Source organism: Microtus ochrogaster, chromosome 7 (genome assembly GCF_000317375.1).
Source record: "Microtus ochrogaster isolate Prairie Vole_2 chromosome 7, MicOch1.0, whole genome shotgun sequence".
NCBI classification, from domain to species: domain Eukaryota; kingdom Metazoa; phylum Chordata; class Mammalia; order Rodentia; family Cricetidae; genus Microtus; species Microtus ochrogaster.
In genome coordinates this window covers 14851124-14877248 of record NC_022014.1, presented here as the reverse complement: position 1 = coordinate 14877248, position 26125 = coordinate 14851124, and the positions used below count along the sequence as shown (strand labels likewise).

At 42.8% G+C, this 26125-nt stretch overlaps 2 protein-coding genes across 6 annotated transcripts in view; one reads left to right on the top strand and one right to left on the bottom strand.

Annotated features, from left to right (window-relative positions):
* The window catches only part of C7H17orf78 (chromosome 7 C17orf78 homolog), a 20802-nt gene extending 16650 nt beyond the window's left edge, over positions 1–4152 (bottom strand). The window contains exons 1-3 of the mRNA XM_013347202.2: positions 3714–4152; positions 1740–1826; positions 564–812 (exon numbers count right to left, since the gene is read on the bottom strand). Coding sequence (XP_013202656.1) covers positions 564–812; positions 1740–1826; positions 3714–3771 — 394 coding nt within the window. The 5' untranslated portion in view covers positions 3772–4152. The remainder of the gene's footprint in view (positions 1–563; positions 813–1739; positions 1827–3713) is intronic.
* The window catches only part of Acaca (acetyl-CoA carboxylase alpha), a 282227-nt gene that overhangs the window by 40132 nt on the left and 215970 nt on the right, over positions 1–26125 (top strand). The window contains exon 1 of one of the 5 annotated variants that reach the window (XM_013347201.2): positions 16357–16573. The exons of 3 other annotated variants lie outside the window; for them this stretch is intronic. The gene's annotated coding sequence lies outside the window, so the exon portion shown is untranslated. Of the gene's footprint in view, positions 1–16356; positions 16574–26125 lie in introns of those variants that run through there. One more of the 5 variants, XM_026780512.1, reaches the window with a different exon arrangement.

Below are 26125 nucleotides of genomic sequence, written 5' to 3'. Positions count from 1 at the left end.
TGGTCTCGAACTCACAGAGATCCGCCTGCCTCTGCCTCCTGAGTGCTGGGATTAAAGGCGTGCGCCACCATCGCCCGGCCAAATATTTTGTATCTTATGAATATCACAGGACACTAGGGCCAGAAGGAGTCTTAGAAACTAGAAATATGGGACCTGGGGTCAGTGAAGTGGACCAGTGGATACGGGCATTTACTACCGAATCTATTTTGTCCGACTCCCAAAGGTGGCTTCAGTTCTCCTCTAACCTTCATATACATGGCCATACTTACACATATGCATGCTTGCTCACGCATGCGTGTGTGCACGCGCACACACACACACACATACACACACACACATACACACACACACACACTACTAAACATATAAATCATATAAATATAATTTAAAATTATTGTTAAAGAAATTAGAAAACTGGTTTCAGAGAGGACCCTTATTTTTTTCCCAAGGGGAGAATAGTTTGTTTCACTGTGGCTTTGGCTGCTAACAAATACTGGCCACCAAGGATGTCAACTGTAAATTCCTGTCAACCTACCTCTAGCAGCTCTTTGGTCTCACTTTACCTGTTAGAAGGGATCCATTCTGAAACTGGGAAGTGGGCCTGAGGTGACAGCTTGGGGAGGCCGTGCTGTTTCTATGGAGATCAGCAAAGACTCCTAGGTTCTTCAGTGTATACTTGACCTTTGGCCTTCTCTCTGAATATGCAAGATGGACTGTCACTCTCCTCCCAGAGCCCCGGCACTGCAGGGTAGTTATAGTCTGATTTTCGTTGAACGGAGCCTCTTTGATGTCTGTGTGAATTTCTGGAAGAACTAAACAGAAAAACAAAGCGGGTTCTTAATCTGCATTGTGCAGATAACTCACTTTCATTCGTGACTCCTGTTGAACTCCACGGCTGCACTTTGCCCTGCTTTGGTTCACCTCCTCTTCCGTCCATGTTTATGGTACTAACTGTGCAGCTTCTGCTCTCCTTCCTGCAAGGGGCCATTGAAGACAAGCGACTGCAGTAAATCCAGCACAGAGCAATGCTCATAGATTGTTTTCCTAAATGCAGAGAGGACTGAGTGCTATTTCCTTCTCTTCTTCATCCCCGTCTGATTTATACAGTCATACGTTAGGCAACAAGTTAATATAAAAATTCATTTCCAGACATTCTCCTGAGGAGGTATCTGTCTTTAAAATAGCACATTTGAGATCTGGACTAAGAAGTGTGGCATTTAAAAAAATTTATAATGGGTGTTTTGCCTGCATGTATATGCATAGCCACTGGAGCTGGATTACAGACAGTTGTGAGCTGCCATGTGGGTGCTGGGTATTGACCCCGAAGTCCTCTAGAGGAGCAGCCAATACTCTTAACAGCTGAATCATCGTTCCAGTCCCCAAAATGCATTTTTTTAAAGGTTAAAAAGAAAATCCTGGGCTGGGTGGTGGTGGCACACACCTTTAATCACAGCACTAGGGAGGCAAAGGCAGGTGGATCTCTGTGAGTTTAAGGCCAGCCTGGTCTACAACGTGAGTTGTAGGACAACCAAGGCTACACTGAGAAACCCTGTCTTGAAAAGTCAGAAAAAGAAAGAAAGAAAGAAAGAAAGAAAGAAAGAAGGGAGGGAGGGAGGGAGGGAGGAAGGAAGGAAGGAAGGAAGGAAGGAAGGAAAGATGGAAAGATGGAAAGATGGAAAGAAGGAAAAGAAAATCCTGGGACAGCAAAGAGATTTTCCAGAAAGGTCTCTATTCCCTACCTCTTATTACCAAATCCTTGTGGCTTCTCACATCCTTTGGGAAGAAGCTGGGCAGCTGTTCCACTTGGCAGCTGCTCTCTCTGGGGTCTAGGAAGGAAAAAAATGGGTCAGGATGTACTGGGTCCTCTCCCTTTAGAATTCTGAGGCAGGGGAAGAGACAAAGTTTCTGCTTATAAAACTTAGAACTGGAGAGATCAAATACTCCCTAAAAAGAGATTTTAAAACACATGGCCAAATACATTTAAGTAGGAATTGTTCCATTATAAAGAAAACTGAATACCAATGTATTCTTTCTGAGAGAAGAAAAGTGAGAGATGTCATTACTAAGTTAATGAAAGAATAACCCATCTATTCTCTTTAAACAGTTTATTTTCTCGTTCACTCCTGTTCTATCTGCCTGGTGTATTTTTTTTTTTTAAACAGACAGGGTTTCTTTATGTAGTCTGGAACTCATTCTGTAGAACAGGCTAATTGTGAACTTAGAGATCCACCTGCCACCAGTGCTCAGTTTCTGCGTGCTGTATTAAGGAGAGAACCTTGAAGGTTTAATATGCATTCCCTTGGATATAGGCCCTCTATAGTTTTCCACAGAGCTATAGACCATACTTATTTATGTTTTGTGGTATGTGGTTCACAGGGTGTGGGAATTTTCTTTCTCAGCTTTTCTTATTTTCTTTTTGAAATAAGGACTCACTATGAGCCGGGCGGTGGTGGCGCACGCCTTTAATCCCAGCACTTGGGAGGCAGAGGCAGGTGGATCTTTGTGAGTTCGAGACCAGCCTGGTCTAGAAGAGCTAGTTCCAGGACAGGCTCCAAAACCACAGAGAAACCCTGTCTCGAAAAACCAAAAAAAAAAAAAAAAAAAAAGGACTCACTATGTAGCTCTAGCTGGCCTAGAACCTAGCTGTGTGGACCAGGCTGGTCTTGAATTCAGAGAGCTCGCTGCCTCTGCCTTCCAAGTGCTGAGAATCAAAGCATGCTGTAGTGGCTAAAGGATTGGCTCAGTGGGTAAAGGCACTGGCTGCTTTGGTAGAGGACCTGAGTTCAATTTCCAGCTCTTCCTACCTCCACTTCCAGGGGATCTCATGCACTTTCCCTCCCTCCAATGGCACCAAGCACACATGTGGTACACAGACATACATGCAGGCCAAACATTCATATATAAAATAAAATAAATAAATCTAATAAAAAAATTTAAAAAGCATTCTCTACCACATCTAACTTCAGCTGGTTTTTAAGAAAAAGAAGACTGTAATCTCTCTGTAGCCCAGGCTGGCTCTGTTCTGATGGCAATCCTCCTACCTCCATCTCTCAAGTGCTTGGGTCACAAGCATGAATTTTTTTAATTTCCATAAACATGCTACTGCTGCCCCTTATACTATGTTGCTTTAACCTCCAGCTAGCTAATTTTAGAGAAGGAATGTTTAGGAAACTCTGGGGAAAAAATGTATTTTAAATAAACATTTACTACCAGGACAAAGGCAGAGCTAAGTGGCCGAACACTTGCCCAGCTTCCTAAGGCTGGCTTTCAAGCCTCAGCAAAAAACAAAAACTCCAAGTCAATCAACGCTTACCAAAGAGTAGCAAACAGTGCCGCTCCACCCCCATATCACCTTTCCCTCAGCTCGCCCCATTAACATCTCCATTTAAATCATTTGAGTGTACCACCTTAAAAACGCAGGCAACATCTTATGAGGGATTAATTACAAAACTGTGGTACCGTCTCACAATGAGAGCTGTCTGGCCATGTTTTTATTGCTATCACTGTAAGCAAGGAAAAAGAAGGCACCACACTCCCTGAAGACTTATGAAACAGATAGATATCTCCATGGGTTTAATGATCAGATATATGGGCTGATTTCTGCAAAGTACAACTTGGGTATTGATAACATCCCTATCTGATAGAAGAGGCTCCAAACTCTTTCTAGGCTTCCTTTTGGATGTTCTAGCATATTATGTTAGAGAAGTACTTACCGTTCTTGTTGGAATCAAAGGATGCAATGATTAGACTGAAGACTAGGATGGTGTCCATGCCAACCTGACCTCATGAGCACTTCTTGCCTACAGCCCACTGTTACTCCGTCCCAGCCCCTTACAGGCTTTGCCTCTTGTTGCTTCTACTGTTCTGAAACCAAGTTTCACTCTGACTGTCTGCTTCTACCCTGACTATTTGCCTTGTTTCCTGAAGACCCAGGAACATACTGATTGGAGGAAGAACAAAAACTGCTTATTAATGATTGACTTTGATAGTCTGCCCTGACTTCACTGCTGATGCCAACTCTGAGAACCGTCATTACCTAGAGGTTTCCCTCACAGAAAGTGCATAAACACCCAAAGAAATGCTTTATAAATACTTGCAGATAGACACGTAGTCACTCACAAGTGTGCTCTCTGATGGAGGCACATAGGTATACACACCAACATTAAGAGATACAGAGATGCCTATTAAGAGGTACAATTTCTAGGACAGGAGAAGAAACTAGGACTGAATGAGTCAGTGCCTTCCACTGGGGAGAACATTGGACTTTAGCAATCACTACAAGTGAGTTCTAGTTCAAGCCTTTTTGGACACCTTGGAGAAATTATGTGGCTATTCAGACTCAGTTTATCCCTTGTATAAATTGAGTCTCAACCAAAAGATCTCTGGAATTCATTTACAGTTATAACCATAAGTTCACATGAGCATAGGCATACCTGTGGAATTGTGTATATTTTCACATTCATGAATAATGGAATGAGTATATTCAAAACAACTTTATTATGACTACTGGGTCAAGAGGTATGAGAAAGAGCTACCTACAGTGCATGAGTACGACTGTCTGCAGTTGACACTAGTTGCTATTGAATATATATAATTAGTATTATGCTATAAAGACTTTTTTAAAAAAGGGGTCTTCCCATATGGCCCAGACTTTCTTGAAATTCATGCTGTATTCCAGGCTAGCCTTGAACTCATGATCTTCTTGCTTCTGCCTCCCAAGAAGAGAGATTACAGGTGTGTATCACTATGCCCAACTCTGAAGACTTCTTTTTTTTTAAAATTTATTTATTTATTAAAGATTTCCGTCTCTTCCCCGCCACCGCCTCCCATTTCCCTCCCCCTCCCCTGATCAAGTCCCCCTCCCTCATCAGCCCAAAGAGCAATCAGGGTTCCCTGCCCTGTGGGAAGTCCAAGGACCACCCACCTCCATCTTGATAGCATCGCTAGGTGAGGTCATAAAGAAGAAAACGTCTAGTTAGATATTTGTCAATGTCCAGAGCCTTCACAGCCTTCCTGCCCGCTGTAAATTGCTTCATTGAAGCCAACATGGGCTTAGCTATGCATGAGAAGGTTCTGGAGGCTGAAACTTTTGATTGATAGTCACATAAAGAGTTGGTTCAAAGAACTTTCCATAAGGGCTTTGTGATATTTTAATCAAATTACAATAAGTAGCACCCTGTGTCCTGACACATCAATACAGCTTGAAATTTGGCCAAACTAAGCATCAAAATCTTGGTGGAACATGATTCACAAAAACATTAATGGAAGGGAGATCCTTGAAGGACAATCTGTTGGCACAAATAGAGAAGGGATAAAGGAAGCACCAGGCGTCCAGCCCAGCAGCAAATCCCTGTGGGCCTCTTCCTCTCCTGCAGTTGCTTTCCTGGGTTCTGTGGTTTTTGTTGACAGTTAGTTCCCTTATTGTGTTCAAATGATTCTCTACTCCCTTGTGGTGTTGACACATTCTCTGCTGTTCTGTTTAAAAACTGCTGTAGCTGCCTCATGACAGTGCTGCCACCTCGCAGCAAGGGTGGGAATGACTCTGAAGTCTCATTTCTCACCCTGCATGATAAAAGAGGAAAATCTCATTTTTCCCAAGAGCAATCTCATGCTTGGCTAGAGATGAAATTACAATTTTCTTTTATAAATTTTTGGAGATGGTTTCTTTTCGTGTGTGTGTGTGTGTGTGTGTGTGTGTGTGTGTGTGTACACGTACTAGGGACTGAACCTACTCATATATGCCCTGAAGTCAAATTGAATGTTGAAGCATGCCACACTGTGGAGCAGAGACACAAAACTAAAATTAAGACAAAATATCTAGTGGTAGAGATGATGTGTCCTGTTGTGACCTCTGAAAGAGAGTAGGAAATAAGGCAAGAATAGTCAAAGTGGGTCTGGAAGAGAAACCCTTGACGAGAAGTTTGGTTTTTTGAGACAGGGTTTCTCTGTAGCTTTGGGGCCTGTCCTGGGACTTGCTCTGTAGGCCAGACTGGCCTCTATCTCACAGAGATCTGCTTCCTTCTGCCTCCAGAGTGCTGGGGTTAAAGGCATGCGCCACCATTGCTCAGTGCCAGGAGAGCTTTCAAGGTTATAGTTGAGGCCTTGTAATTGAATCATTTCAAGGAAGTTCCTTAACCTCTTTGGGCCTTCATTACTGCGGTCCTTCTACCATGTGGATTTTGGGAAATGAACTGAGGTTGCCAGGCTCCACAGTAAGCACTTGGCCATCTCACTGCTGGGCCAGAAATTAATTTATTTCTTCAGACAGGGTCAAACTTGAACTTGTGACAATCTTGCCTTAGTCTCCCCAATGCTAGGATTATGGGGATAAACTACCATCTCCAGTTTAGGAATTATCTAATCCTTTTTTAAAAAAAATATTTATTTATTATGTATACAGTGTTAGTTTCCATGTCTGCCTACAGGCCATAAAAGGGCACCAGATCTTATTATAGATGCCTGTGAGCCACCATGTGGTTGCCGGGAATTGAACTCACGACCTCTGGAAGAACAGCCAGTGTTCTCAACCTCTGAGCCATCTCTTCAGCCCCTCCCCTTTTTTTTGTAACATTTTATTTGTTTATTATGTATACAGTGTTCTGTCTGCACGTGTGCCTGCAGGCCAGTAGAGGGCACCAGACCTCATTACAGATGGTTGTGAGCCACCAGGTGGTTGCTGAAAATTGAACTCAGGGCCTCTGGAAAAGCAGCCAGTGTTCTCTTAACTGCTGAGCCATCTTTCCAGCCCCTATTATCTAATTCTTATGACCACAAATGAGTTTTGCCTTTGCCTTTTTTTTTTTTTTTTTGTCTGGTTGGTTTTGCTTTTTCGAGACAAGGTTTCTCTGTGTAGCCCTGGCTGTCCTGGAACTCACTCTGTAGTCCAAGCTGGCCTCAAATTCACAGAACTCTGCCTGTCTTTGCCTCCCAAATGCTGGGATTAAAGGCATATGCCACTACTGCCTGGTGAGTTTTGCCTGTTTAAATAAAAATTTCTTGTTGAAAATTTTAGGTTAAGCCGGGCGATGGTGGCGCACGCCTTTAATCCCAGCACTTGGGAGGCAGAGACAGGCGGATCACTGTGAGTTCGAGACCAGCCTGGTCTACAGAGCTAGTTCCAGGACAGGCTCCAAAGCCACAGAGAAACCCTATCTCAAAAAACCAAAAAAAAAAAAAAAAAAAAAAAAATTTTAGGTTAGTCAGGAAGTTTAAAAAACTATACCCTTTTGCCTAAACATTTTTCTTACAAATGTTCACTGCAATGATTATTGGTCTGGTTCAAGGCCTCTGGCTTCTGCTACCTCATCACTACGGGATATTCACTGAGACTCCTCATGTGCTCTGTGTCATGGAGATCCTTTGGCTTTAGTTCCACAGGCCTAACTCTTCACGTGATCCAGCAACTCAGATGTTTAAAAAAATTTTTTTTGAGGGAGGGGAGGAGGTTACAAGCGTGGAGGGAAGATATGGAAGGACTTGGGAATGAGTGGGAGGGGGTGCATAATGTGAAATTCTCTAAGAATCTATAAATAGTTTAAAAAATTTTAGGCTTGAATAAAAAGCAATGGGGAACCTTTGTGGTAACCTTTATATATATGAATCATTACACTTTGTTGTCATTCATTCAGATTTTTGTCTCTTATTTAATATTTATTTTTAATTTTTTTTTTTATTGAGAAAAGGTCTTAGTATGTAGTCCTGACTGGCTTGCAACTTGGTAGACAGATGAGGCTCACAGAGGTCTGCCTGGAATTAAAGGGATATGTCACCACTCCTAGCCTCGTCTCCTTTTTTTTTTTTTTTCTGAGACAGGGTTTCTCTGTGTAGCCCTGGCTATCTTGCATCTCATTATGTAGACCAGTCTGGCCTCAAACTCAGAGATCCATATGCCTCTGCCTCCCAAGTGCTGGGATTAAAGGTGTGCTCCACTGCTGCCCCACTGCCTTGTCTATTTTTTAAATTAGAAACTTATGTATATATGTATGTATGTATGTATGTATGTATGTATGTATTTAATGTCTCTTTACACAGCTGACTGTCCTGAAATTCACTTTGTAGACCAGACTGTCCTGGAACTCACAGAGATCCACTTCCTCCTGAGTGCTGGGATTAAAGTCACACATCACTACGCCCAGCTCTGGCTTTTATTTTTTGTTCAGTACTAATTTTAAAATTGATTCATAATGTTTCATATAGCAACCTTTTTTGTAATTACCTTTATAATATCCCATTTTATGAATGTAACACAATTTAAATACTTATTGTTGTTAATATTTTGGATCATATTTGAAGGTTTCCCAGAATATAAATACAAAGGTTGAAGCTGGATTAGAGGGTATGTAAATTAGGCTTAGCTTGACTATTTATAGTAAATTATTTTCTAAGAAGTTGTTTTCAATAGCAATTCCACTTGTAACATATACCTGTTCTATATTCTTTAAAATTTTTTTTATTAGACTTACTCATTTTGTGTGTAAGCATTTAGCCTGCATGTATGTATATATAGCATGTGCATGCTTGGTGCCCTCAGAGGTTGGAAGAGAGCATCAGATCCCCTGGAACTGGAGTTATGGGTCATGGTGAGCCACCGTATGAGTGGTAGGAATCAATCCTGGGTCCTCTGCAAGAGCAACAAGTACCCCAAACCACTGAGCCATCTCCTCAGATCTTTGTTCCATGATCTTGACAGAGGGGCCAAAGAACTGTCCTAGTATGACATAAAAGGAGGCTGAGCAGACCCAGGTATAGCCCTGCGGTTGGTCTCAAAACCTTAGTTCACGGACATTTGCTCCCTCTCTGCAAGCACATGCTCTGCTATCCTCAATTAATAACACAGAATTCAATGCCACAGAACTCCCGAAGCGAGTGGGCTTCCATTGCAATGTTTTCTAAGTACTCATAGAAAATGTGTGAAGGGGGAATAGGGAGGAAAGAACAAGTAATATTTTCTATGTGCTCCCTATGTTTCAGACTCTACTAGAGGTACTTTACATTTTGATTATATTTCATCTAAAAGATCACCCTGTATAGCTGGTCATATAGTCAAGGAAACAGAGACACAGAAAAGGAGTCACTTGTTTACAGTCTAATTAGTGACAAAGCTAATTAGTGAAAGGCTTAGGATTTTAGGCCGGTCTTTCTAATTAAACAGCTCAAGATGGGTGTGTTTCTGTGTTTGTTTGCTTTGCTTTTTAAATAATGTATAGCACGAAAGAAGCTTCCCTTATCTGTGGCTTAAATTACCAAGAATCAATTCTTCTAAATTTGTATGGACCCCTATTCAAAAGATTATGGGAGTTTCATCCATTGATGTAAGTCACATTTCCTTTTGATTATCATCCTCCTGTTTCCATTAAGCAAATCAGTTGCATGGGAACAGGAGAGCCACTGGATTTGTGCAATAGCTTTCTATCTGTATGTCTGGGTTATTTATCAGAAGTGCTTTTCTCTCTAAAGACAGAAGCCGTGAAATCCGGTTTAATATCTAATAAAGGAAGACGGGTGTGCTTTTGTCGCAAGCTTGTATTCCCTCTGGAGATAGAGACAGGAGAATGAAGAATTTGGGCTAGCTCAGGCTGTGAAAATAGAATGAAAAGGATAAAAAGTCGACTAATGGATCAGTGTTCCTTGATAGTAAAGTCTGCAAATATTATGTTATTTTTATTATTTATTGTGCTTCATACAAAACAACAATGGGGAAGTTGAGGGTATTTGAGGAAGACAAATGCCTAAACATGCAGCAGGAAAAGCTCAAGTCTGATATGATGTAATGGAGATACTGAAAAAACTTAAACAGAGGGTAATGACAGGGGAAGGAAATAATTAGCCAGGAATGAGGTGTGTAGGTTGTAAAGCAGAGAAGCACAAGGTCAGAATCCCAGGACTAAGCAACAGGTAAATAAATCATCCTGTTTTTCTACCTTTAAGTAAAAAGCTCTTTAACATTCTCCAGGTGTTTAGTATATGTATACACACTATAACACACACACACACCTGTGTGTAGGTGTCAATGGAAGAAGAAACTGAGGTGTGGAACTGTCTAAAATTCAGCTTGGGACTGGAAGTGTTTGGGATTAGATAATAAGGGGGGAAGGGGAGCTGAAATGCCCTGTGAAAACCCTACTGTCCATGTGAAAGTATCGTGGGCAGTCTCCAGTATAAACACTGTTCTTCATTATGCAATGTAATCTTGCCTTTCGACACCAGGCCTCTGTGAGGAGATTTTCTGACCTTATGGTGTGAGGTTCCCCAAGGCTCTTAACTCTGGACAAACCTGAATGGTGTTCAGATAAGGTCTTTGTTCCTTTTATTTTACAACTGGAGCCACAGCTTTTTAGCAAGGGGCTGGCTTTCTTGAATTCTGATCATCAATAGAGCTGCTAAGTATCTTACTGGAGGCTTCGCCTCCCAAAGGCAAAGCGGAGACTGATAAATAGAGCTCAGGATCACAGTGGTCTCCCAGGTACAGTGCTAGTCTTTCTTTTCTCCTTCTCCTTTTTTTTTTTTTCATATATAGGCTTGGCTGTCCTGGAACTCACTCTGTAGATCAGGCTGGCCTTGAACTCACAGATCAACCTGCCACCTCTGCCTCCTGAGTGCTGGGATTAAAGGCATGGCCCACCACTGAACAGTGCTAATCTTTATTTCAGTCAATGAAACACTAATTAATATATATACCTGGCCTTATACTCAGAGTTATAAAGAGGGGTGCCAAACTGTAGGGTATTGTCTTTAATATGCATACAAAGCTACAGCAGAATTAAAACACTGTACCTTGTGCTGGTAACCATACTGCTGCTAGAATGTACAGGAAAGAGATGAATGGAAGCTAGAGAAGAGCTAGTGTCTAAGAGAAAATGAGACTTTCAAGGACTAAAATGATTCAGAAAAAAACAGGAGGAATGATAAGTCTGACAGCATAAGGAAAGGTATAAAAACAATTATGGAGGGGCTGGAGAGATGGATCAGTGGCTAAGAGCATTGAACTGCTCTTCAAGAAGTCCTGGGTTCAATTCCCAGCACCCACATGGAAGCTCACGACTGTCTGTAATTACAGTTCCAGGGGACCCCACAACCATGGCAAAACACCTATATACATAAAAATAAAAATTAAGAAAAATGATGGCAAATTCTAGAAGCCAGGTCAGACTATGAATATTGAGGGTCACTGGGAAAAGGTATCTTGATTTTGTTTTATTTTATTCAGGGTTTCACTATGTTACCCTGGCTAACCTAGAACCCTTTATGCAGTCTAGTCTGCCTTCAGACTAGTGGCAATCCTCCTGCTACTGCCTCCTGAGTGCTGGGATTACTGGTTTGTGTCACCACATCTGAGTATTTTACCAGCAAGTTCAATTTCTATTAAGATACTTTCTTTCCCTTCCCTTTTGTGATATTGGGATTGAAACTAGAGCTGCAGGCATGCTAGGCAGATGCTCCACCACTGAGCTCCAGCTCCAAAACGATAAAGATACACTTTCCGTCTTTCATTCAACTCAAGCCTGACCTGAAGATTGCTATCTTAGAAATAAAGGTGTTGGAGACATTGCTATTCAGCAAGATACTCTGGCAGCAAACAGGGGAACAGTAATGCTAAATACTAAACTTGTGTTATCAAAGTTCATTGTGAACAATGATCACGTTTCCTTTTTAAAAGGGTCTTCATTTTTCCTTTAAAAATTACATATAAATACATACATACGTACGTACGTGTGTGTGTGTGTGTGTGTGTGTAAATTGGGAGGCAATTAGTGGGAATCTGTTCTATTTCCATTTTGTAGGTTCTGGGATTGAACGCAGGTCATTAGGCTTAGTGGCAAGTGTCTTAGCCATTGAGTCATCTTGCCTGCCCTTTTCCCTCTTCATGTAAAATTTTTATTGTATATATTGATTGTGACTATTCATATATACAAGTATAAGAGAATCTACAACCTTGTGTGTGTATGTGGGTATGAGCATGACTTGGTGCTGATGTGGAGGTCTGATAACTTGTGGGAGGCTGTTCTAATTCTATTTTCCAACATGTGGGATCTGGGATCAAACTTAGGTCATCATGATTAGTGCCAAGTACCTTCACAGGTTGAGCCATCTTGCAGCCTCAACAATCTACATTTTAAACAAGCACTCCAGTGTTTCTATTACAGGTGGTCAGTGGAACATATCTTGAGAAATACTGCTCTTATCTAAAGCAGAAATGACTGCCAAATGGAACTACCTGGAAAATGCTAATATGCTATTTAGATATATATGGGCTTATCTACTTCTGACACTTTATCATCTCTCATCTGTGCCCTTTACAAATTTTCATGACTATCATTTATGGAATGAGAGATAGGTAATATTTAAGAGTGCCAGTTTTGTCTTCCCAAATAGATTGTAATCACTTTACAGACAAGGATCTCTCAGAATTCTCCTGTAAAAGAGAAAGACATCAATGAAGGGAGCCGGGATGCTTACAATCAATTCCTGTTACCTCTATACAACTCCATTTGTGTATGTGTTGAGACAGGGTTTCTCTGTGTAGTCCTGGCTATCCTGGAACTTGCTTTGTAGGCTAGCCTGGCCTCAAACTCAGAGATGCATCTGCCTCTGCTTCTTGAGTACTGGTATTAAAAGCACGCACCATCCTGCCCAGCCTGCCACCCCCTTTCTTTTAAACTTGATTTATTTATGCTGAATTTATGCCTGTGCCATAAGCTTTTGTTTCTTTATTTTCTTCTGGAGCATCTTTTTTTCTGTGCATCCTCCTCTTCTGGCTTTGGAACACTTTGTTCATTTCAGAGAGGATCACCTCAATGTGGCAGGGGGAGCACATGTTTGGGCTAATTTGGCTATGAGCTCTGTACACCAGCACACCTTAGGTGCTTTGTTCACCTGGATATGTTCAATGACTAGAGAACCTACATCTAAACCCTTCAGTTCATACTCTGCATTTTTAAGCATGCAGCAAAAATTCAGCACTCTTTTTGAGCCACCAACCCACTCTTTGGTTTGGACAACCTGACTCCACTGTTATACTGCTAGAAAGGGACACGTTGCTCCTTTAAAATGCTATGTTTTAGGGCTGGAGAGATGGCTCAGCAGTTAAGAGCATTGCCTGCTTTTCCAAAGGTCCTGAGTTTAATTCCCAGCAACCACCTGGTGGCTCACAATCATCTGTAATGAGATCTGGTGCCCTTTTCTGGCCTATAGGCACACATGTAGACAGAATATTGTATACATAATAAATAAATGAATAAATATCTTTTAAAAAAATGCTATGTTTTAGACACTTGGTGGCTTTTTGAATATGCATATCCTTGGTGACCTGGGCAGTTTCACTTTCTTAAAGTGAACATGAGGATTTGAACCTCTTGATTTGCATGATTTTGTAGTGTTTTCTGGGTTAAGGAAGTAGTGAACAATTTTTATAGGTCACTTCAGGCCACATACAGGAAGAGCTGACTTCCTCCTTACACAATCTATTTTTTTCTTAAAAATATTTTTTTATAATTGAGTGTTTTTTCCAGACACTTGCTGTGTACTACATGTGTGCCTGGGGCCTGAAGAAGCCAGAGGAGGGTGTCAGATTCCCCTGGAACTGTAATTATAGACTGTGAGCCACCCACCTGGGTACTAGGAATTGAATCCAGGTCTTCTGGAAGAGTGGTCAGTACTGCTGAACTAGCTCTCTAGACACTACACAACTTTTGAAAAATCTGGAGACTTTGCGTTATGTCTTTTAGGGTAGTTATAACAAAATACCACATCATAGAAACAATATAGAACTCTATATTTTTGAAGGCGAAAGGTCTGTGATTAAAGTGTTGGCAGTGGAAATGGCTTGTCAACCATTGTCTTCTCCCTGTCTTCAAAGGATCTTCTCCGCTTATCTGTATCATACTATTCATTTGTTTAATGGCGCCAGTCTTATTTTACTAGGGTGTACCCTAAATGATATTGTTTTAACTTATTAATATCCTTAAATACCCTATCTCCAAGCCCCTCCCCCGCATCTTGAGGTACTATAGATTAGGATTTCAGCATTGGATTTTGGGGATATAATTCAGCCCAGAAAAGACCCCTGGTTTCAGCTTCTATCGTGTGTACTCACTCCCTTCTCCTCCACCTGTCAGTCTTGTATAGTATGGTTTCTCTACTCTTTGGCTTTCTTCCTCCACCTCTTATAGACATATGGCTTGTGTGGCAAGGATTCATGGAGATCAGCTCTAAAAAGCCTATGGTAGGATGGGCAGGCCTTGGCCTGCCCCAAATAGCACAACACTTAGGAGTGGTTCCTGTTCCAGGCCTTTGTCAGTCCTCTGCTCATCTGTGTCTGTGTTTGATACAGATTCTTTGGAACTGGTCTTGGGCTATCATCTGTCTTGGTTTTCTTTCCTGTAGCTTTTTGTTGTTTTGTGTCTTTCTTTAGTCTCCTAAGGCCAGGTTACAGACACACTTGAAGGCCCAGTTCTCCTGCCTCTGTCTCGTAAGTGCACTCTTTCTGTTAGGTCTTTCATTAGGCCTTTCCTTGAGTAGTTCATTAATTTTTTTTTTTACTTGTGTGTGTGTGTGTGTGTGTGTGCGTGTGTGTGTACATGTGCATGCCCCAGTGTACTTGTGAATCTTGTTCAGTTTTCTCCTTCAACCATGTGGGGTCTAAGGAAAATGGCAATACTTAGGTCTTCAGGCTTGGTGGCGAACACCTCTACCTGCTGAGCCCTCTCACTTGCCCACCCTGAGCGCTGGACTATTTGCATACCTCGCTCGAGGATGGAGTCTCGCACACATCCCACAGTCCTGAAGTTTAGAGGATAAATCCAGTATGTGGCATCCCTAAAGCTGACGAACGGCAACACCATTAAGAGTCCTAGGGAAAGAGACTGTACCATTTAAAAGGTAAAAGAACAAGAGGCAACTTCAAGGGTTTAAAATTCTTTCCTTGGTCACTTCTTCATGCCAGCTTCAGAGAGTACTACCATGAAGAGGCAAAACTTTCCAGATCATTCTTAGTCAGTCGAACAGCTTGTTAAACCAGAAAGTCTTGCTCAATTATCTCTCTCTCTCTCTCTCTCTCTCTCTCTCTCTCTCTCTCTCTCTCTTTAAGCTCGGAGTTTCCTTTGTTCAGCTGACATTTATCCCAATGACACAGTTAATGTTAAAATATAGGTCACTGTTTTGTAAAATTCGCTAATTCTCCAATTTGTTTCCACCCTTATTACTTCAAGTGAGTGGGCAAATTCTTGGAGAAGCTGCCCCCTAATGGTAATGAGGGGGTCCCATTGTTCCTGTTGACCAATCTTAGAGTAGTCCCGACTTAGCTTCCATCCACGAATGTGTTTCCCGGGGTGTGGCCTTCTACCCTTTTCACTTTTTGCCCTCTGGCATTGAAATCCTCTTCTGGTCATAATGTTCTCTGCATCTTCCCCGGCCTTCATCGCGGGCTTGTATAAGGACTGGGAAAAGAACTCCGGGTCCTCTGAATTCTTGCACTAGGTTAGAATTCACCCTGTCCTTGTCAAATGGGTCTCCTGTCATCGCCACTGCACCTACGCCCAAGGTTGTATTGTGTTGGTATTTCCAGTTGCCACTAATCGACAAAGCGGACTGCCATGAAAGTCTTGCTGTGAAGTGGCAGACCTAGAGAAATCTTGTTGGCTTCACCTCAAAAGGCTTGAGGCAACCCCAGGAAAGGTTGGAAGGAAATCTCAGAAGTCAGGACTCACTGGTGCTTAACTGTTGAAGACAGCATGTCCTTTGTACCGGGCCTTGTCCACCAAACTTTCTTTACTAACATTTCTCTCCAATACTCCAGGATCCATCATCCACAGCTCCTTTCAGGTAGGCTGGGGAGCTAAGCAAAGGGCTGGGGACGGATAAGTTGCATTGGTTGGCCTGCACTAACCTGAAGGCAGTGGATGGGCTTGATATCCACCTCATTAGCGTCAGGATTAGCAATGCTACAGCCTATCAAGGCAGGGCCCGTAGGTCGCCTCCTGCACCACTTAGTCCCACTGGGTTCTGGGTTCCCTTCCCGCGATACTGGCCGCAGGTCCTTGCAGGGAGGCTGGAGAGGAACTATTGCATCCACTCTGCTCTCTGCCGGGAGGTGGAGCCGTCGGGCCGGCCCCAAAGCCTCCCTGGCAGAAGGGGTAACCGCCACGTCCCGGACCCGCCCGCCCTCGCACCGCTCGGCCCGGAATGGCAGAGCGGCGCTCGGACCATCGGCATCGCCTCACGTCGCCCCGCCCCGCGCCGCGCGCCCATTGGCTGACGCCGGCCGGAGCCCGCGCCTCTCCCCCTCCCCTTGGCGCCAGGATCGCGCGGCTGCCCGGAGCGGGGTCAGAGGTGAACGGCCTGGAGTAACCCCGGACGCGCGCCTACCTCACGGGGCTGGGCGGCTGAGGTGGGAGGCCGGGCGGGGGCGGGCCGGGGGCGGGGCAGGCCGTCGTAGCCCCTCCCTCCTCGGCCCGGGTGCCCGGCCGGCCTGCCGAGCGCCTGTCAGCCATCGCGGAGCTGCCGGCGTCGCCTCCCGCCCAGCACGCTTCGGCACAGGGCTCCGCGACCCTCGGTCGGTGCGTGCCGTCAGCCTGAGGTGAGGGAAGGGCCGCAGCGCCACCCGGAGCGGCCCGAGTCGGGCCGGGGAAGGGCAGCCGACAGGGGGCGGCCTCACAGCCTCCGCCCGCCCGCACGCGGTGGGGCTCCATCCCATGCAGACCCCGGGCTGGGCAGCCGGGTCCTCCCCTTAGCTCCGCGGCCTCCAGGCCCCCTCCCCCGGCCTCCGCATGGAGGGCTCTGGGGTCCAGGGCTGGCGGGCCGAGACCCTGGAACCCGGGAGGAGTGCCGCCCGGGGCCCTACGGGAGGACCCGGGGTGTCCGCCCGCTGCTGGCTGCCACTCGCCGGGTTGAGTCTTGGCTTCCGACCCTGGGCTCCGAGAGGGACAAGAGCACGTGGGAGGCGGGTGCTGAGGGCCGGGTCTGGTGGCTTGGAAAGTCTTGTTACTCTCTTGCAGAGAGAGGTGTGGGGCGCAGAGGCGCGGGCTGCTGTGCCTCTCACTGTGCCTTTGTATCGGGGAGAGCCCAGGCCGGGCGCGCTGTCCCCTTGCCAGTTCCTGCTCGCAGGATTTGAGGGTTCCTATGAGGGACGGAAGTAGGAAAAACTACGCGCCAGCTCTTAACTCTCCCCTTGGCGTTCCTCTTGCTGGTTTGGGGCAGCTGTTGGAGATAGGACATAAGAAGATGATTGGAAACTAAAGATTGCAGAGGAAAATGAGCGTGGAGATTCGGCCCACGTCTGGGACGGTATTATTTGGAACTGAGTATCCGGCAAGTGGACACTTGGAATCAGCTTTAAGTTCAGGGGTTCATGTAGCCCTTGTGGGTTTTTCTAAAAGCATACAGGAGTATATCTGCTCAGGGGAAATAATTTTAGATGGATGTGTTGGGAGATTTAAGACAAATCAGGAGACTTCAGGATTTCCTGATTCCATGTCTGCATAAAGTGTTTCAGAAACTTTCCAATGTGCGGAATAAATCTCATGACCTGGCCTTCGCTCTCAGAAGTTGATCTCACTTTACTTTTTTGTTTCATTTTTTCCCCCCTCTAGTCCTACAGATCAGGCTTGGAAATATTCTTTCCTTCGTTACATAGTTTCCTCTCTTAGGGGACAGGAACATTCTAATTTGTTGCTTCATGAATGGGGATGCCCTTGACATCTGTCTTGGGGATTTCTGTGCCGGTTTGACAAACACTCCTTGGGAAAGCATCACTGTCTAGAGTTGGGTCGCTTTTAGCAGTGCAGGTAGTAGGTGCCTGCTTGCTGCAAAGTAGCAAGTCTTCTCCCACTTCTTTGGGTTCTGTTTATTTCTAAATACTACTTGAGCTTTAACAGGAGTGTTGGTGTGACCCCAATAATAATTATCAAAACCTGTGGGTCAGTGAAAGACGTCAACGGTAAAATACTAATTTCTGAAGCTGCCTGTGTTTATTATTAGTGTTGTAGAAGCTTTGCTTACGTTTTACCAAAGTAAGAATAGAAATATATCAAAGGTAAGATTAATTTGTTTTTAAAATGAGAGGAAAAGGTGGGAAATAGCCTTTCACTTAATGAATTTATAACTCAGACCACAGCTAGGTAATGTCAAAGACCTGTCATTGTGAAAGCTAGTCTTGGAGAACTCTAAAGCGCTGTGAGCTCAGGTGGAGAGCACTTTTCAGCTAATGAGTAGGAAAACTTTCCCGTCACACAGACTGGTTTAACTGCTCTGAAGCTAGCGTTTGGTTTTTATTTGGAGGGTCTCCATGTGTTCACCCTGAACTTGGAATCCTCCTGCCTCAGTGTCTCAAGTACGAGGCATGTGCCACCATTCTTTGCTCTGTTTTCTTATTCTCTCTCTGCCCCCTCTTCTGTTCCCCCCTCCCCTTGCTCTCTTCTCTCTCTCCTCTTTTCCCCTCCCTCTCTCCCCTTAGGTAGGATTTCTTTGTGGATCCCTGGCTGTCCTGGAACTTTGTAGACCAGTCTGGCCTCAAACTCGGAGATCTGCCTGCCTCTGCCTCTCAAGGCACACTTGGTTTTTCCTTTATTCTCTTTTCTTCTTTGTTTTACATTTATTTGTTTTTGCCGTGTTTGTGTGTGGTAATGAGGTGCTGAGGTGCACGTGTGGAGGTCAGAGGACGACCTTAGGGAGTGTTAGGGAGTGGGTCTTCAGGTTTGATCTCAGGTCTCAGGCCCCACAAGTGTTTTTACTCCACAGTCATCTTCACTGCTCTTAAAAAAACCAAAAACTTGTATCGATTTATTTTTGCGAGGAGCATAAGCATGACATGTGGAGATCAGAAGACAGCCTGAAGTGTTTTCTTCTTCTATGTCATGTGAGCCCTGGGGATTGAACTCAGATCCTCAACTCAACAGCAATCCCCTTTGCCAGCTGAGCTACCTCCTGGGATTACAGGTGCACATCACCATACTCGTTTTGTTTTTACATTTATTCGTGTGTGTGTGTCGTGCATGTGTGTGCTTGTGTGTGCACACGAGTGCATGCACATGATATCAGAAGACAATATCCGAGAGTTGGTTCTCTTCTACCTGGTTTCCTGGCAAGTTCCTTTATGTGCTGCACTGTCTTCTAGGCCTTCTCACCTTTTTTTATGCAGGGTTGGGGACTGAACTCGGGGCTTTGTGGGTTCTAAGTAGGTAGCCAACATCTAACCAGCTTAATATCCTCACCCCACTGTACCTTTCTTTAAAATTAAGGCATTTCCAGCCTACAGCCCCCAGGCCACATGAGCCCCAATGTATCTATGAATAGGACCAAGGCGTTAAGTATTCCTTTTTTGTTTGTTTTTGTTTTTGTCATTTTTAGCTGACATTATTGGATGAGGAAACAAACAAAATGTGTAATAATATACTTAAATTTAATGTTTGTACTTGGGAGAAAAAGGGTATTCTTTTCAACAATTCAGAAAAGAGTTATTTTATCATTATCTAACTATTAAAATTATATGTGCGTATGGCGCAGGGGGGTGTGAGCTCAGGTCAGAAGACAGTTTTGGGGACTTAGTTCTCTCATTCCCTTGTTGTCACCAAAGATTGAACTCGAGTAACCAGGCTTGCTCTTGAAGCTTGTTTACTAGTTGAGCCATATCTCTACCCTTAGCATGTTCTTAAAGATGAATGATTGTAGAAGCCACAGACCAAGCATCTTTCCATACATTTAACTCAATAGGCTTATGAAGAAGTGAATAAACACTGAAGCCTCATTGGCTGAAACACTGAATAAACACTGAAGCCTCATTGGCTGAAAAGAAGTCTTTATCACGGTTGAGGGGACTACCATTTCAAGGTCGTCCTCACTGAGCATCCAGTTTAACAGGTTCCTATTTAAGTTGTTTATGTCGGTTTTTTAATTTCTAAAACTTCAGTGAGAATTCTCAGCTTGAATGTAATGGTTCATTTGATGTGATATAAATAAAAAACTCGACAGTATATTACAAGGATGTTTTACTTGCATGAAGAGTGCACCTGATCTGGCATAAGCTCTTGCAGGTTCAGCCAGTTAATCTTCGTCCAGTGTGTTCTAATGATTGAGTTCTCTTACCAATTTGTTACTTTTTCAAGTTGCTGTTATGCTATTTGGTTTTGGGATGTTGAGAAGTAGTTTCACAATAAGGGATTTTCTTGGGTGTGGTAGCCCTTGTGTATAATCTCAGAACTCAGGAAGCAGAAACAGGAGGACTTCCATGAGTTTGAGGCCAGTGTGGTGTACATATATAGCAGGTTCCAAGTGAGCCAAGGACTGCATGAGAAGAAACCTTTTTCAGAAAAAGTAAAAAGTGAAACCAAAAAGGGATGCTAATCACTATACCTGTAGGTTGGTGGCCTCAACTGCTGCCAGTTGCTAGTGTTTTTCTTTGAGACAGTTTCATTGCATTCTTACAGCATTTTGTTCTGACTTCATTATATGAGGAACTGCAAAAATAATCACTATTCTATAACACTGGGGATTGAAGTCATATGGCCATATATGTAAGTTTTGAAGAGGTCTTCTTTTTTTTTCTTTTTTCTTGTTTTTGGTTTTTTGAGACAGTTTTTCTCTGTAGCTTTGGAGCCTGTCCTGGAGCTTGCTCTTTAGACCAGGCTGGCCTTGAACTCAAAGAGATCCACCTGCTTCTGCCTCCCAAGTGCTGGGATTAAAGGTGTGCGCCACCACCGCCCAGCCAAAGAGGTCATCTTACAATCAGCCAGTATAAATAATTTTATTTGATATGATAACAAAAGTTTGAAATTTTTGAATGAACTTGTTAAATTTGAAAAATAGACCTATCTGGGCAATGATGGCACATGCCTTTAATCCCAGCACTTGGGAGGCAGAGATGGAGGATCAGAGTTCTGGGCCAGCCTGGTCTACAGAGCAACTAACAACAACAACAACAACAGCAAAAGTCATTTACACAGTAAAACATACAGTGCTAATGTGTGAATAATATTTTTGTTGTCTGAATTAAATGCTCAAGATAAAGGGTCATAGTATTTTGGATTAATGGGAAGGTTGACTAAGTTTATTTTAAAATCTTAAGTTAATGATACATATACAAGTTAATTTCAAAATTTAAGTACAAAAAGATGAAAGCAGTGTTTACCCTCCCATCTTTGTTTTATAACCACCTTGTTACCTACACCAGTAGCAAACAATGTTTTTAATTTCTTTTTTAAATTTTATTTGTTGGGGCTGGAGAGATGACTCAGTGGTTAAGAGCAGTGTCTGCTCTTCCAGAGGTCTTGAGTTCGGTTTCCGGCAACCACATGGTGGCTCATAACCATCTGAGGTCTGGTGCCCTCTTCTGGCCTGCAGACGTACACACAGACATAATATTGTATGCATAATAAATAAATAAATATTAAATTTTATTTGTTATGTATACCATATTCTGCCTGCATATGTAATTACAGACCAAAAGAGGGCACCAGGTCTCATTACAGATAGATGATTGTGAGCCACTATGTGGTTGCTGGGAATTGAACTCAGGACCTCTGGAAGAACAGTACTCTTAACCACTTAGCAATCTCCAGCCCTTATTTTGTTTTATGAGACAGGTTTCTGAGTTCCGGCTGTCCTGGAGCTAACTCTGTAGATCAGGCTGGTCTTGAACGCACAAAGATCTGCCTGCCTCTGGCTCTCGAGTGCTGGGATTAAAGGTGTGCAACCCACCCCTCCTTTAATTTCTTACTAGTTATGGAATATTTTTTTTATTTGTTCTTTGTGACATTTTACAAGCTGGCTTAATACTCACTTTATAGGTCAGGCTGACCTTGAATTCAGCAATCCTCTTGCTGCTTTTGCGATGGGATTAGAGGCTCCTGGTACTTCATCCAGGTTGTTTACTTGTTTTTTTAAAAATATTTATTTATTATGTATACAATATTCTGTGTGTATGTCTGCAAGCCAGAAGAGGGCGCCAGATCTCATTACAGATGGTTGTGAGCCACCATGTGGTTGATGGGAATTGAACTCAGAACCTTTGGAAGAGCAGGCAATGCTCTTAACTGCTGAGCCATCTCTCCAGCCCCCATTTACTTATTTTTAGGCATGATTTTACCCAGTTTACTGATGGGTTCCAACTCATATTGTAGCCGTAATAGCCAAGGCTGACTGTGACGTCTGTTCCTTCTGTCCCTTCCTCAAGTAGTGAGGTTACAGGTTTGTACCTCCATGCCTAGTTAGATAATTTGCATTTAATGTTATAATTTTTTTTGTTTGCTTTAGATAAAGTTTCTTTATGTAGCCTTGGCTGGCCTAGAACTCAGAGTTCCACCTGCTTCTGCCTTCCAAGTGATGGAATTAAAAGTGTGCAAATGTGAGCCGGGCGGTGGTGGCATACACCTTTAATCCCAGCACTCAGGAGGCAGAGGCAGGAGGATCTCTGTGAGTTCGAGGCCAGCCTGGTCTACAAGAGCTAGTTCCAGGACAGGAACCAAAAGCTACGGAGAAACCCCGTCTCAAAAAATCTGCAGCCAGGTCTACAAGAGTTAGTTCCATGACAGGTTCCAAAACCACAGAGAAACCCTGTCTCGAAAAAGAAAAAAAAAAAAAAAAGTGTGCAAATGTTATAAATCTTTTAATGTCCAGAAATTTTCCTTGGAGTCTGGGGTCATCAAGTCCTGGAATTAAAGGTATGGGCCATACCTTACCTGATAAGTTCTTATCTCTGTCCCTCCCTTATTGAATCCAGGCCATCATATACCCTAGACCAGCACATTACCATATCCCTAACCCCTTGTCTATAGTTTAAAAAGTTACATGGTCCACAAAATTTATTGAAATCCTAAGCATTCCTACTTTGGTTTCTCTTGTTAGATACATTTGTGTTATATATTTTTGTGTGTGAATAACATCTTGCTGCATCTTGAGTTTTCACAACTTTTAAACATTGCCTATTGATACCTTACAATAGATATTGAAGATTTGGCTCTCAGTCTACTCCTTACCCTCATTATTCATCTTTATCTTTTTAAAATTTTTTTATTAAATATTTATTTATTTATTTATTAGGTATACATTATTCTGTTTGCTTGTATGCCTGCAGGCCAGAAGAGGGCACCAGACCTCATTACAAATGGTTGTGAGCCACCATATGGTTGCTGGGAATTGAACACAGGACCTTTGGAAGAGCAGGCAATGCTCTTAACCACTGAGCCATCTCTCCAGCCCATCTTTATCTTTCTTATATCCACCAACTGACCACCTAGATGGGTTACTTTACAGCCTTATTTTTAATTAGGAAGTTTATATTATGAGTGTGTAAATGCTGTATAGGATTTAGTTGTATGCTCTGATTTCTTTCCTGTACAATTCTTTCTTTGGAGATAATAATGGTCTTTATTTCTGTTGTTAGCTTTCTGTCAGTTTACCATATATAAACTATTCACCAGTTTTCTAAGTCTCTCAGGACACTGATATGAGCCAGATAGTCCATTAATTTTCATCTATAAAATTTTTCTCAAACTTTTCTGGCTGGCTTCAGGCTAAATTGTTTGCCTATTGCATCTTACACTTAATGATCATCTTGGACTCCCTCACCATCACCTTAGGGATTCTCTTTACCGTCTTTTTTGCTGCTGGAGAATTCATATTCCATCTTCCACAATCTTGCTTTGTTCTCTCATTTGGGTGGAGAATATCCTTTAGTGGCATCCTGAGAAAAAATACATGGGAGGTAAATAATTTTTGACATTTTACTTAAAAAATTTCAGCTAACAAATAATAGTGCAATAGACACTAATGTTCCCTTCACCCAGAGTCATCAATTTTTAACCTTTTGCCACATTTGCGTTACTGCTCTCTTTTGTGTGTGTTTTTATGAATCATTTCAAACTAAGGTGAAAAACCTATAAATACTTCTGCTTATTTCTTCTAAGAATTAGAACATTTTTCTGCTTTAATTACTTATTATGCCCATCCTCCATTTAACATGGGTGTAAAAATATGTAATTCATATTCCCATTTAAGATTTCTTACTCATTTCAGTGCCTTTTTGTTTTGTTTTTGAGGTGGTGTCACGGTGAAGCTCTGGCTCTTCTGAAACTCATTATGTAGACCAAGTTGGCCTCAAACTCACAGAGTCACTTGCCTGCCTCTGCCTCCGCCTCCTTGAGTGCTGGCATTTAAGGTGTGCATCATGCCTGGGCCTTTTTTTTGATTCTTATTCTCTCATATCCTGACTGCAGTTTCCCCTCCTTCTCCTCTCCCTAGCCCTCCACTCTCACCTCCCATCCCCCCTCAGAAAGGAGCAGAGGCCTCCCAGGGACATCAACCAAACACTGCTTAAGAAGCTACAATTAGACCAGGCATATACTGTCACATCAAACCTGGAGAAAGCAACCCAGAAGGAGGAAAAGGGTCCCACCAGCAGGCAAGAGTCAGCCCCACTCCCCCTTTTAGGCATCCCACATAACACCAAGCTTCTAGCCATAGCATAATATACAGAAGAACCTAGGTCATCACTTACAGGCTTCCTGATTTCTGTGAGGCCCCATAAGTCCCTGTCAGTTGATTCTGTGGTGCTGTGTTCTTGTGGTGTCTCTGACCCCTCTATACTTGGGCTTTTAAAAAAAGTATGATAGGATCCAACTATACTCAGGCTTTAAATTCACTGTAGTCCAGGGACTGTCTTAAATTTAAAATTGTCTTGCCTCATCTTCCTGAGTAGCAGAGATTAATAGCTTGCCACAGCTTGCCCAGCAGCATTCTGATCCCTTTTTTTTTGCGGGGGGGGGGGGAGAGACAGAATTTCTATGTAGTCTTGGCTGCTCTGGAACTTTGTAGACCAGGCTGACCTTGAACTCATAGAGATCTGCCTGCCTTCGCCTCCTGAGTGCCCACTACGTCCAGTTATGATTCTTGATTATTTGTATGAAGGCACAATTTTCCATTTCTAAAAGCTTATTGAAGCTTCCTCCTCCTCTCACTTCTTAACAACTCCCCCCCCCCCCCTGGTGTTTTCAAGAGAGGGTTTCTCTGTGTTACCCTGGCTGTTCTTGAACTTGCTCTGTAGACAAGGCTGGCCTTTGACTTCCAAGTGCTGGGATTAAAGACCACCGTTGCCTGGTTTACCATGTCTTCTCTTGCGTTCATTTTCTTTGTGATCTGTTTTTCTTTTTTGTGATAGGCATTTTGTGAGCCCTTTTTTCCGTTTGGGGATTGAACCCAGGACTTCATGGAAGCTAGGCTAGGGCTCCCCCATGAAGCTACACGTACAGCTCATTAGTGGACATTCTTGTTTTGTTTTGTTTTTTTGTTTTTTTCGAGACAGGGTTTCTCTGTGGCTTTGGAGCCTGTCCTGGAACTAGCTCTTGTAGACCAGGCTTTAGTGGACATTCTTAATCTGACAGTCATGCCCTCTCATACGTGGAAATGTTAATTGGATTATTACATTAATTATATGTATATTTTGCCCTTGATTTTGTTTTTTTAGGAGGTGTTTTTCATATTTGGACCTTTTTAGTAGGCACTTTTAACTTGTTTCTTATTGTTTATCTCTTTAACTTTTACTGACTTAAAACACATTGTATCATTTCATAATAAGCTTTTTAAAAATTTCTGTGATATGTTTTTAACTTTAAATTTAAAAATATTTATATATTTTGTTAGGAGTGATATGTATGATCCACAAGCCCATTTTTAAGTTTTAAGAATTATTTCTAGGCCAGGTGGATAAGGGCACCTGCTGGCCAAGCCGCAGAACCTTAGTTTCAACTCCAGAACCCAAGTGGTGGAAGGAGAAACTGACTCCCACAGGTTGTCCTTTAACTTCCACAGACACTTGTGCATGGGCGCACACAAAAAACAAATGTAATAAATAATAAAATAATTATTTCTTAGTGTAAACAGAAGTAGAAGTATCACTTACTTGAGCCCACAAAGTTGAGACCATTCTGGGTAACAGTGAGATATTGTGTAAAAAACAATAAAAGGAATTACTTCTAGTTTTATTTTTCTTTGTGTTTTTCTGAGATCGAGTCTTCATGTGTAGCCCTGCCTGGCCTGAAACTCAATAAGTAGACCAGGCTGGCCTGGAATTTGATGCAATCCTCTTGATATCACAAGCATGTGCCACCGTGCCCTGTATATTTTTTGTTTTAAAATATTT